We start from the raw sequence: 13,297 nt of genomic DNA on the forward strand, positions 1-13,297 counted from the left end.
CACTGTTTATTGGGTTTCGACCAATCAGAATCAAGTATTTAACACAGCTGGGTAACAATGTGTGATAATCACTTAACCTGTGTTCTTGATGTTTGTATTCAACAGATAACTCAGCGTGTTTAAAACTCATCTCCTGCTGTCAGCTTTTTCGTATTGTGTTCGTGGTTCAGCGTGAACAGCCTTTTGTTGTCCCTCCGTTATCGTCACCACGGCTCTAGACTGAGTCGTTATCTGTTTGCAAAGACACAGTTGTCTCTTAGAAAGAAACGCACATGTAACATTTGAATTAAATGGAAGTTTAATGTGTTCATGGAGCTTTTTGTAAAGGTTGAGTGACTCTGAGGTGTCAACAGGTTCATGGATACATAAATGTGTTGTCATATTATGAACAATGCAGATGAATATTACAAAAACGAGACAATATAATACAATAATATATGATCAGCAATAAATCGGTGGAGTTTATGTAAAGACTTTAAAACATATAGTCTGAGTGACATCACCCATTTGTTTCTGAAGCTGAGTTTTGAAGCCAATCAACGGCATATTAGAAATGCTGTCTCATCCTAACTTTCAGATGACCTTACAACAGGCTAAGAGGCGGAGTTTAGGCCGGCCTTTAGCCTTTTCACTAATTAAAGGGGCAGTGTGTAGAATTTAGCGACATTTAGCAGAGGAGACTTGGTAGAATGCAATATAATATTTGTAAGTAATCTACATCAGGGATACAATGTTTCTACAGTAGCTCAGAATGGACAAACTTGTAACATACTCCTTTTTGTTTTTAGTCAGTGGCTGAGTGAAACACATGAGTAAGAAGACAAAGAAGAAGAGAGGTTATGTTTGATGGTAAAAACCGGACAAAAGGAGGATCATGCTCATCATGCATCACAGGAGCTTGTTGTCCTCGGAGGACACTGTTAGGAGTGAGCAGGGGAGTGTTTGGCCCAATCTCAATGTCCTCCCTAAGCCCTGAGTGACTTAATTGACGTCAGCTGGAAAGTGATTGAGGGCAGGATGGGACAGCACTTTGTGACTTCTCACGTAACATGCATGACGTCACCAGTTCACCTTAGCCATATTAGGAATCTTTATTACACAATTTTTACTCTCCTCAAATTCAAGGCGCTTAAGGGACGACTGACTGCCATGTGATCCAGGCTCTTACGGTACAGACTGCTTAAACATACAATTTGAAATATTTAAATAGGCTATCTATAAATATATAAATGATACTGTATACAAATATATGTCTTTTTTCTATATTTATACTTACAGGCAAACTTTTTTACCAGTAAATTTAATTGCAACTTTTATGCTTCTTTTTTTACTGTCACACTTTTAAATCCCGTGTTTCACATTACAATGCTATGAACTCTGGGTAATTCCCTCACGCTAAGTCTGCAAAAATGGGCTCAAAAAATCAGTGAGAGATCCCTCACACACTTAATGATTTGACAGTGGGGCGGCCCTAAGCCCTCACAGATTTAACAGGAATGCGCCTCAAAGTCAGTGAGTGCTTGAGGGTGGACATGAGATTGGGCCTTTCAGTCTAGAATCCGACCACTAGATTTTGTGAAACATTCCCATTTCTACAAACTGTACCTTTAATTATCATTTCATTAGAACATATTCAAGAAAACTTTGTGACTTTCTTTGTGAAGTGTCATGAATCAATATTGCATCACTTTACAGTTAAATAAAACAAAGACATGTTTGCAAATCTGCAGTCTGATACTGTTTGCTGTCCACACGGTGATGACGCTTGCTGTAGGAGAGTTGTTCTTTGATCTTTGAAACCATTATACCTTTACTTTGTGTCTATAAGAGCTCACCAGTATAACCACAGCTTCCAACCCTGAACCACTGAGCAGCATTACAGGAGTTAAGTGATGTGAGGAGTTGAGTGGTGTTTCCTCTGCACTGGTTGCAGGATGTTCAGAGGTTTGAGTGACTCTGCAGTAAACAGTGAAACTGCCCCGTCTGTCAGGACAAAAACAACTCTGTGTCTCTGAGCAGTGTTGGAAACATCTCTTAAAATTCACTTTAATATTTCAAGAAACTTTGATCAGTGGGACTTTTACAGATTATAAACAAATGGCCTGATTTTTTTGTGTGAAATTTGAGTAAATTGTCTTGCAGTTACATTAAATAATCACATTTGTGCCATTAAAGTTTATCAATAACTGTGATATGAAAGAATTACAGAGAGGAAAACACTTAGAGGTGCAAACAATTTGTTCTGCTTATGTTTTGATTATAGAGTTGTTATTATTTTGCTTCAGTGAGTTTTGTTACCTTCTAATTTCTTATTGTTCTTCAATTTGTTAGAAGTTTTCTTTATTGTGACCTCAATAATCTGATCATATATTGCAGCAGCAAAAAATATTAAAGTTAGCATAAGTGATAGCTTTTAAGGTTAATAATTTAAAAGGTAAATTGTACTGTATCCTCTTGCAAAATGGATATTTTAAAGTTTTCGCTTCCTTGAACAGTATGCTACTTTTACCTGGATTTTTTGTCATGCATTAAAGGGTTAATGTCTGCCTTTGTTGCTGCAACTTTCTGGTGATTGTAAATGTTGCTTCGGATAAGATCAGGTGTCTTCTTCAGGAAATAAAGACATGAAGAAGTTAATAAATTGTAAAATATGCAGTTCTACTTTGTTTTTTTTCACTTCTTCAATTTTGTTCTTCTGTATAAACGTGTATATTGTTTGTGGGGATGATGTTCTTTAGACAGTCTAGCATTGATCATTTATATTTCACATCATACGATGAAATAAAGAATATAAAGGGTTCATCAGCATAGAAGTAAATGACTGACTCTGTGTGCCCTTGTGTTTTTTTCTCTAAGGGGAAGTTGGTGAAGTACTTCAGCCGCCAGCTGTCCTGTAAGTGTAAAGTGGCCTTAGAGGAGCGCAGTACCGAGCTGGAGGACTTCCCTCGCCTTGGACACTGGTTCCGCATCGTCAACCTGAGGAAGGAGGTCACAGAGGTAATGTGCAACCTTTGTTTTTTTTTATTTAACCTAAGGAAAAAAATCACATGGTCATCCACAATGACAAAGACAAGATGTAGGATAAAACTAACTAAACACCAGTGAGTTAAATCAGCCGTCATTTTTAAGATGAGCTGCACTTGTTTATATATTGATTAATTATTATTATTACTACTATTATTATTTTTTTTAACTTAACTTACTAATTCAAATTTATTTATTTGATTTTCATTGTTTTATTATTTTCTTTTTTAAATTATAATCTTTATGTTCTTAATTTATCTGTTTCTGTTTTCTCTGATGTGATATCGTCTTCTTAAAACCTTTTTATTGCCCTTTAATTATTTATTTTCATAAAAGGAAAGAAAAGGAAGGGAAAACAAACAAACAAACAAACAAACAAACAAACAAACAAACAAACAAACAAGAACCCTCTACTGTTTCATCACTTTATTCTTGTTAACCTTTTGCTTTGTATCGGTTCTTTGCATTGTTGTTTCTACACCTCTCTCTGTGTGTCTGTTAAAGGTTTATTCTGTCACATCCTGAATCCTGCCATGCTTTGTTTTTAATGTGTGAGAGAGAGAGAGAGAGAGAGAGAGAGAGAGACTACAATGTAAAAGGTGTCATTGTAACTCAAAATATGAACACTTTAACGTCACAAATCAATCAATCAATCTTTATTTGTATGGCGCCAAATCACAACAAACGTTATCCCAAGACAGAGCAGGTCTAGTCTGTACTCTATGTTAAATTATTAACAGAGACCCAACACCAAGGCAGGATAGGACTCGGTCTTACCTGACCTTAATCCACCATGAGCATTGCACCTCGCAGTATTTAGCTAGTTACAACGGCGAGGAAGAACTTCCTTTTAACAGGCAGAAACCTTGAGCAGAACCAGACTCATGTTAGACACACATCTGCTGAGACCAAGTTGGGTCTTGAAAGAGGGATAGAGGAGAATAAGAGAGAGAGAGAGAGAGAGAGAGAGAGAGAGAGAGAGAGAGAGAGAGAGAGAGAGAGAGAGAGAGAGAGAGAGAGAGAGAGAGAGAGAGAGAGAGAGAGAGAGAGGGGATGCATTTCTCATCTCTACCAGACTTCATGTGGAGCTTTGTGAATAAGACCTACTGATCATCATTAACAACATTTTCTGGACAGATTATTAATCACTTATACAAAAACAGTCATCAAATGAATCTACACATATTTATATGGAACGCTTAGACCGCCAGGCCACCAGTGCCCCAACATCATTTTATTACCCATAATCCATCTTGTGAACTGTATATCTGTTACAGAATCATCCGTGTTTGCTAAATTTGCACAATCACATGTTAAAGGGATATTTCAGAGTTTTTGAAGTGGGGTCGTATGAGTGACAGTACAATATTGCTCCTGCTGGCCACAATAAGTGCCAGTGAGCTCTTCCCCTTTAATGAGAAAATTCCCAGAGGACTGGAAGGCAAGCTAGGCAACAATTCTCTGTGGACAGGGCCTCCTATTTCGTGTAATTTCACTAAAGTTGAGAAAATATGGCCCAGGAACTCACAATGGTGCAAATGCATGCACGAGTAGAACAAATTGGAGCTATTCAGTTTGCTGTTTATTTTGGCACTATTTTTGGACACACCTCGCAGACCGGTGTTCTTCCGCTGCATGAGCACGGATACACGCCGATCAGCTGTTTGGATCAACAAGCATGTAGCAGGCTAGCAGGAGCAATAGTGTACTGTAACTCATACGATGCCACTTCGAAAAAAGTGAAATATCCCTTTAAGATCTCATTCAAAAGCCGATTAATGACTCTTCCTCTTTTTAAAAATTTTTTTTTTTAATCAATCCATCATTCTACTTTAGCTCAAATGAACATTCTGTGTCTTTAATTTGGTTTTAGTTTAGTATTCAGTTGGTCTGGTCAGAGCTAACACTCAGACTATGTTCTGACCCTGATTTCTCTTTGAAGCTGCAGTCCCTCTTGTGGCCACTAGATGCTGCTCTCGAGTGATTTCTTAAACTTTTTTTTCATGATACACGGCTGTTAACCAGGTTTTTTTTCACAGGTTACACTCTTACAAGATAATACTACATCTTATGTATGTTTAAGTGGTAGTAGTGAGAATTTCTCCCTTTTTAAATGAGTCATTTCACTGAAACAGTTCAACAGGTGGTGATTGAAGCTCATTTTGACTATCTCAGAATCACACAGGCTTTCAAATCTTCTATTCTTATATAAAAACACTCTGCAAAATAGTAAACCAAGTGTAAATTATCCCTTAAAGCTTCTATGCATTGTTTGTTTTCGCAAGCTTTCAGTTGGTTGAATCTAAACTTTACAATAAGGACGATGTGTTGTATTCATCATAAACAGTCACGATTGTCATCAGTGCCCCTGTATGTCCAGTATCTGTAACGTCTGTCACCCTGTGTTTGGTAGGAGATGAGTCCAGGTGAGGTGACCCTGGAGGGCCTGCTGGAGGTCAGCGAGGAGCAGGTGTGTGAGCTGCTGCAGAAGTTCGGTGCCAACGAAGAGGAGTGCGCTCGACTCAACGCCTCGCTCTCCTGCCTCAGAAAGGCCCACCAGCTCGGTAAGAGTACACACAAAACACACAAAACACACACATTAAAACGTCAGCAGAGACACCTTTAAATGTCCTTTATAGAAAATACTAATAAGTCATCCGTCTCTAAATGCAGAGATACAGCTTATAAGACAACATGACTTTTGTTGTGTGTTCTTCATTTGTTAGTGACAGGAAGTTGAACATCCTGTTCTGTCATCACACGTTTGAAACAAGAATTAAACATTTTATGGGAAGATTTTTAACTTCATAGAACTTATTTTTCTATATTATATTATACAAAAATGATACGCTAGATAATTATTACAAAAACTGAGAATCATTGGGGAGGTTTTTTATAAACATTTGCATGCACAGAACACACGTTCATTTCCTGAACTAGGGATGTAAATTATTTAGTATTTTCCTTGATTGTTTTTTGGAGATGTTAACGATCAATTATTATTAACAAAATGCATGTAACTGCAATTTTGAATACGGGTAACGTGTTTAATACACTGGATATCAACGATCAGGCTCATTAAAAATATTCTCAGCGGACATGATCTTATATAGTCTTAACTACTATGCCAGCTGAGGGTCTCTGCTCTGCACAACACCTTTTCACCAGATGATTCACATCAAAACAGGCTTTAAACCAGGGGTGTCCAAACTCTTTTCAAAGAGGGCCACATTTGATGTTGTCAGAATACTTCAACTTCAGGGCCAGTGGCTCCTACTGTGACTTAGGTGACTTAGGAATCATACAAGTTATATATGAAATATCTATTTAATAACAATTATTTTACATTTTTTTCCTCAATAAATCAGTAACTAGGAAGTCATAAGTTCTCCACAAGCCACATAAACATTAGCAAACTTTATCTTCTTCTGTAGAATGTTTTTCATTAGGGTCGGGCAATGTGGGGAAAAATATTATTTTTCTATGACAGGATCAGGATCTGGATTTCATCACATTTCTATTTCATGTTGTTTTTAAGACTTTTCTGACCAGCAGACAACAATTTAAGAACTAAATAATTCTTGTCCTGCATTCTGAACTATTTTTTTTGCACCAAATTTAGCCTTTTCTGCACAATTTCATAATTTTGATCTCGTCTTGTGTCCTCTGAACTTTTAGTGTTCGTCAAGAACATTTTCACATCATGATAAAAACATTAATTTGAAAAAACCTGTCAACTTTAAGAGTTCTTGTGTTTCCTCCTAATTATATTCCTGCAGAATATCCAGAGCTTTGAATGTATAAACGTAGTCCATATGAAGCTTTTTGAGACGTTTCTGGATTGACTTCAGTTTTGTTTGTGCGCTTGAAAGAAACTGCAAATGTACAGATGATTCAGAAGGTGATTAATTTCTTTGCTTTAATAACACATTTTAAGATGGAAGCTTGGGGCCATAATTAAATGGACCTTGGGCCGCAATTGGCCCCCGGGCCGTACTTTGGACACCCCTGCTTTAAACTTTAAACACCTCCCTGATAGCTGTATGAAATATGAAACCATATGTTGTTTGTTCCACATGATGGAAAACTGAAAACAAAAATGCTTGTTTTGAGGAGCTTCTTAACAATCATCTTTACTTCATTAATTGTTTACATCCCTATCCTGAACGGATGTTCGTCTTTACAGGTTTCCATAGATCAAATCAACTCGTTTTTAAACCTGATAAAGGGTTCAAAATCTTATTTCATGATTGAGGTTAAACAGTATAAATGTTTTTACACCTTATTTGTTATTTCTTCTGTCACTAAATCTGCTTTACAGTGACAAAATGTGATTGTTCTTGGAATGTATTACTGAAATAGGAAGGGACTATTTTGGACAATGCTCTGTGGTGCATTCAAGGACATTCTGACAATCAACAACTCAGAGCTGACTGTCAAAAAGCAAACCATGACGTTTTATTTTTAAAACTCTATTTTTGATTGCACTCTTAGCTCATGTTGGACATTTGTGACATCTAGCAGAAAGAAAGGCTAACCTGGGGAGTCCACAGGATGCGTGTGCGCCACGTTACGGCTGGAGCACAGAGAGATTGAATTTGGGGACAAAGTCAACCCTGAGCATAAGAAGAATATCACAAGAGCTTCGCCCTATAGAGAACAGACAAAGCTCAGATGGTCACTAGTAGATAACTGATCTAGTGTCTTAATGAGAGCAACAAAGGTTAAAGAGAGAGATGATGGAAGTGCAGAAGGTAAATTGCAGTGTAAGTTTTTGTGACAAGTTGGGAGGGTAGCACAGCGCAGAGCAGGCAGGATCAGCTAGACCCAGCATAGAGAGAACCACATATAAACAACAGGCCACAGAGCCTTTCTGTGGTTGAATTTCTGCTCATTTGGATAGTATTCTATTAGTTTTGTGCTTTAATCATCACTGAGTATGCTGCAGAACTGTAAAGTTTCGATTTTGCAGGTTTAGATGAGTTTAATAATAATAATAATTTGGCTCTATTTTGTTGTTCTGTTACCTTCTGACACAGTTATCATCTTAAAGTCCTGTTGTAGTCGACCTGGATCACAGATATGTGGCTGTTTGTATCTTACATCCATAATCGATGAGTATTTCTGATCCAAACGATCTCTAAATGGTTGGGAGTCCATATAGGGTGTTTTATTTTGAGATTGCCGGATGTTGCATGCGATCCTCGTGCCTGACTTCCTGTCCAGGTCGTTCTTTTCTGTGCATATTGAAGCGTCCTGGGCGAGGGCTCCGTCGAAAATAGAATTGAAGGGTATCTCTGGTGGAGCGGCGGCGCGGGGGAACGCTCCCGAGACGGAGCCGGAACGTAACGCCACGAGCCCTGTGGACCCGAGAGCATTCAATCAATCAATCAATCAATCAATCAATCAAGCTTTATTTATATAGCACCTTTCATACAAATCAAATGCAACCCAAAGTGCTTTACAGTGATTGAAAACAAGAAAGAAGCAGAAATGAAACAATGGCAAGACATGTTAGGGGAAGATTATAATAATGATAATAATAAAAATAATAAGAATACAAATTAAAAATTAGAACAACACAAAATAAAATATGTGTAATTAAAATAAGTTAAAGCATCAAAATTAAGAATAAAAATAGTTAAAATAAATAGATTTAAAAGGTAAGGATAAGAGTTGAAAAAAAACTAAGGCTAAAAATATCAATAAAACTGAGTAGATAAATAAAATGAAATAAATGAATGAATAAATACATAAAAGTAGAATAAGATAACAGTTAGAATTACTAAAATAATAAAGCAACATTTAAATCAATATTATAGTAAAAGGTAGGTAATAAAATTTTAAAACCCTACATAAAAGCCAAACTGAATAAATAAGTTTTTAGTTTACGTTTAAAAGTCTCAATATCTCTTTCCGCTCCTCTCAGGTCCTCCGGCAGGCTGTTCCATAGTTTGGGAGCGTAGTGGCTGAAAGCAGCGTCACCAAATGTTTTAGTTCTGCTCTGAGGAACAGCCTAAAAGAATGGAGCAGGAGGATCTGAGAGACCTACCTGGTTTATATACTAAAAGCATCTCTGAGATGTAGTCTGGTGCAAGGCCATGCAGTGCCTTAAAAACTAGTAAAATTGTTTTAAAATCAATACGAAAAGCAACAGGCAGCCAATGTAAATTTGTCATTTGTCATTTTAATTGTGTTCTTTTATGCCTGTCTGAATGTCTCCAATGCTTTTAATGTTTTAATGTAAAGCACATTGAGTTGCCCTCGTGTATGAAATGCGCTATACAAATAAAGCTGCCTTGCCTTGCCTTGCCTTGCCTGCCTAAAGATTTTAAAATAGGCGTAATGTGTGCTCTCCTTCTGGTCTTCGTTAAAACTCTAGCTGCTGCATTTTGTATTAACTGCAGTTTGTTTATTGTGTTCTTTGGAAGACCAGAAAGGAGAGCATTGCAGTAGTCCAACCTGCTGCATATAAAAGCGTGCATTAGTTTCTCTGTGTTGCTCAGAGAGAGAAACGGCCTCACTCTAGAAATGTTCTTTAAATGATAAAAGGCTGTTTTGGTGATAAAATGAACATGTGGTTTAAAATTAAAATCATAATCAAATAAAACACCTAGGTTTCTGGCTTCTTGGCTTGGATTAAGTCCATGAACATTTAGTGTGGAGGCCAGTTTCTCTCTCTGAGCCTTTGAGCCGATGACAAGTACGTCCGTTTTTTCCTGGTTGAGCTGTAAAAAGTTATGTGATATCCAGGTTTTAATATCTAAAATGCAGTTAAAAAGTGAGTCAATCGGCCCAGTGTCATCAGGAGACACGGCCACATAGAGCTGACCACGCATCCTGTGGACCCAAGGCTTAAGAGAGGATGGCACACAGGGGTTATCCAGCAGGTTAATTGGTTTGGTTGATGGCTGGTATTGATTTTATTGATAATTAATTGTAACCCCGTCCAAACAATGTGTCAGGAAGAGCATGCACTCAATACCAGTCTCAGGACAGATGAGACATCAGCCTTCAGATGAGACAAAGACGTCCTTGTCAGAAGTAACAAAGACATAAACAATGAAAATGAGAGCCTGCGCCAAAACATTGAGGAGCTTTGGAGTAATCTTGAGCACTGTGTCGATTAGAAAATGAGATGCATAGTGGTAAAAAAAAGGGCCCTTAATGAAGAGACTGACACCTCTCGCTGTGGGGTTCATGATGATCATGAGTAGAATACAGGACATGAAAGAAGATAACGTCACTTTGAGACAGAAACTAGGTTTGTCTGAAAGGAGAGTTCAGGAAGTACAAAAGGAAACCACGCTCTACAGGCCGATGATCTGAAGACCAAAAATATCCGCAACAATATGTGATAAAGGGTGAGGCTCTGGGGAAAAAGTGTGAAACACAGAAGCAAAAGACTGAGTCTCTACATAAAGAAGAACAAGAACTTCAGGAGGCCGAGACAATGTCCTGTGGTGGTGAAGAGTTCATGAGACTAAAGGGCAAAGGAGAAAGTCCTGCAGCATGAACTTCAGGAGGAAGAAGAGACCTTGAGGCAAAATGTCGAAGCTCTCCAAGAACAACTTCAGGGGGTCAGCATGTTGATGAGACAGCAAAAAGAGGCCCAGGAACAAGAACTTCAGGAGACCCAAAAAAAGAAGGCCATTAGGCTCTTCAAGGCGAGGTTCAAGAGTTCAAAAGTACTGTAGAGGAAACTCAAAGCCTTTCAGAGCACACATAATACAATGACACAAGAAAAGGAGTCTTTTGTGTCAGCAAAATCAGGCCCTGCAACAACAAGTTCAGGAAGTGGAGGAGATACTGAGATGAGAGAGGCTTGTTGCAACTGAGCAGCTCAAAGCTTATCAGAGGGAGGAAGCTCCCTCTGATAAGCAACAGGCTCTCCAAATTCAGGTTGCAGATTATTATCACCTGTGACATTATCCTGGAGTAAGACTGTACATGCATTGAGCAGCACCTTCATGGTCTTAGGAGGAGCATTTTGCATGTACAATAGTTTTAATTTGGACTATAGAGACAAGAATAAGATTAATATTTTTGAATTCAGCTTGTTTTTAATTGTTCTATGATTCAAAAGTGCTAAAAATGTATACAATCTCATATTGTATTCCTGTCATAATAAGCCTATCTTATCCAGGCATCATTGGGTTTTAATGAGAAAAAAATACTCTATTTTTAGATTGACATTTCAGCCTTCCTGTAAGCCAGTCTGTGCTGCGGTGTTAAGGTATCTGCTGGACACACAGTGTGTTCAGTACTCACTGATCGTCAGCAGATGGTGCTGTTGGTGCATGAGGAGCTATTTGATCTCTTTCTTTATATCAAAGTTCTATAGTTAAACTGAACTGCTACCTGAAAATGAAACAAGACACTAACTACATTTTCATAAAGAGGAAAAAATACCATTGTGTTATTATGAATCATTATCACTGCAAACATTTACTGCAGGTTAAAAAGTTGTTATTCTTTTTTTTAAATGTATCTTTTTTTGTGTCCCAGTGATTTTAAAAATAAAATGCACACAGACAAATGTTAATCAAAAGCTGTGTCCTTATATTAAAAAAAAAAAGCACCAGGCAGGTGAGGTTGAACGTTCCAAGTCCAGATGAAATCTAAAAAACCAGGCAGGGGTTTAAAGTCTGAAGTGCTAAATAGCGAGATATTAGATGATTTCACTGAAAAAGAATGGGAATTGGAGGTTATATACATATCCTGCAAGATGGAGTGGAAGCAGGTGTACAGGTGGGAGGGGGAGGTTAGGTGATGTGAAGGTGGAAACACAGGTTAATGCAGGGCAGGAGATCTGAGGTGACAGAAGGGTCCACGTTCAGCAAAGAAAGAGAGCAGGTAGAGAATATGGCATAAGATTCAGGCATTGTGACAGTCTTCCTTTTAATGTGTGTGTGTGTGTTTGTGTGTTTGTGTGTGTTGTTCTCCTAATTTTAACTTACCATTTGCTGCTGTTCAGGATCAATTGCTTACAAATTGGTGGTCTGCCTTTTAATGTGTGGTCCCAGTATTGATATAAGAGTATCAAACTGGACCACTGACATCCTTGTCAGTTTTGTGATTGATGTTTTACAGTTAATAATTTGATGTAGTGACAGGGACTCCAGAAAGGTCTATGGTTAGTGACTTTAATGGGACAAGGAGGGTTAAAGTAAATGATAGGGGGAGAGAGGAGTGAGATAGGATCCTAGTATGTCAGATCCCTTGGCAGTCTAAGCCTATTGCAGCGTAACTAAGAGCTGGTCCTAAACCTAAACCAGCCTTTACTAACTAAAAGGAAAGTTTTAGCCTACTCTTAAAAGTAGAGAGGGTGTGTGACTCCCGGACCCTGACTGGTAGATGATTCCAAAGGAGAGATTCCCTAATAACTGAAGGCTCTACCTCCCATACTACTTTCAGAGATAAGACAGCTGTAAGAGTTTAAGTGGAGGCACATCAAAGATTTGCAAGATCTGAACGATGCTTTTGTCCGACAGTCACCCAAACATCTCACACACAGCACTTCTAATGGTGTTGATGTGCACATGTGCAGCACACTTTTCTACCATGCAGGTTTATAAACTGTTAAAAAGGAGTGTATCACAGAGGGGAGGGCTGATGGCGTCTTCTAAAAGTGGCATTCACAAACTGTGAGGACTTGCTGTAGGGAGGAATCTGCTGCAGTTGCATGATCAAACACCAGGGGGCGTTACAGACCACACTATGTTTTCAGTCTGGCAGGTCAAAGCCTTTGCACTAATGCAGACAAACCACAAGGGGGCAGTAGATCATCACTGAAACACAGCTCCAAGGTTTAATAACAACTTTTTGTAAGACCATGTGATAATATATGTTTCTCCTTTACTCCCAATCCTGCATACACACACACACACACACACACACACACACACACACACACACACACACACACACACACACACACACACACACACACACACACACACACACACACACACACACACACACACAGATTGTGTAACAGATGTCATTTCAGATGGTAGGCTGATAATAATTGACCGCAACTTGATGAGTAGTTTTTCCTCAGTGTTATGTGAAGGGCGTTGGATTTGATGAGGTTTAAGTTAGCTGTAGTTGAGAGCATGATTTGATGTCTTTCTTTGTTGTAAAGAAGAAATCACACGTTCAGACCAACTGGTTTCCACCAGCGCATCCTCCCAACCCGTCCCCGTGTGATTCAGCAGGAGCTCAGCTGTCCTCTCAAATATTCACACCTCTCTTTTGGTCCCCATGCTCA

At 38.4% G+C, this 13,297-nt stretch overlaps 1 protein-coding gene across 3 annotated transcripts in view; it reads left to right on the forward strand.

Moving 5' to 3' along the window:
• The window catches only part of ksr2 (kinase suppressor of ras 2), a 148,132-nt gene that overhangs the window by 19,846 nt on the left and 114,989 nt on the right, over nt 1-13,297 (forward strand). For 2 of the 3 annotated variants that reach the window (XM_034692914.1, XM_034692915.1), the window contains 2 exons: nt 2,857-2,997; nt 5,438-5,588. In XM_034692914.1, the coding sequence (XP_034548805.1) occupies nt 2,857-2,997; nt 5,438-5,588 (292 nt within the window). Of the gene's footprint in view, nt 1-1,021; nt 1,170-2,856; nt 2,998-5,437; nt 5,589-13,297 lie in introns of those variants that run through there. The other variant, XM_034692916.1, reaches the window with a different exon arrangement.

This window comes from Notolabrus celidotus, chromosome 9 (genome assembly GCF_009762535.1).
Source record: "Notolabrus celidotus isolate fNotCel1 chromosome 9, fNotCel1.pri, whole genome shotgun sequence".
NCBI lineage: Eukaryota > Metazoa > Chordata > Actinopteri > Labriformes > Labridae > Notolabrus > Notolabrus celidotus.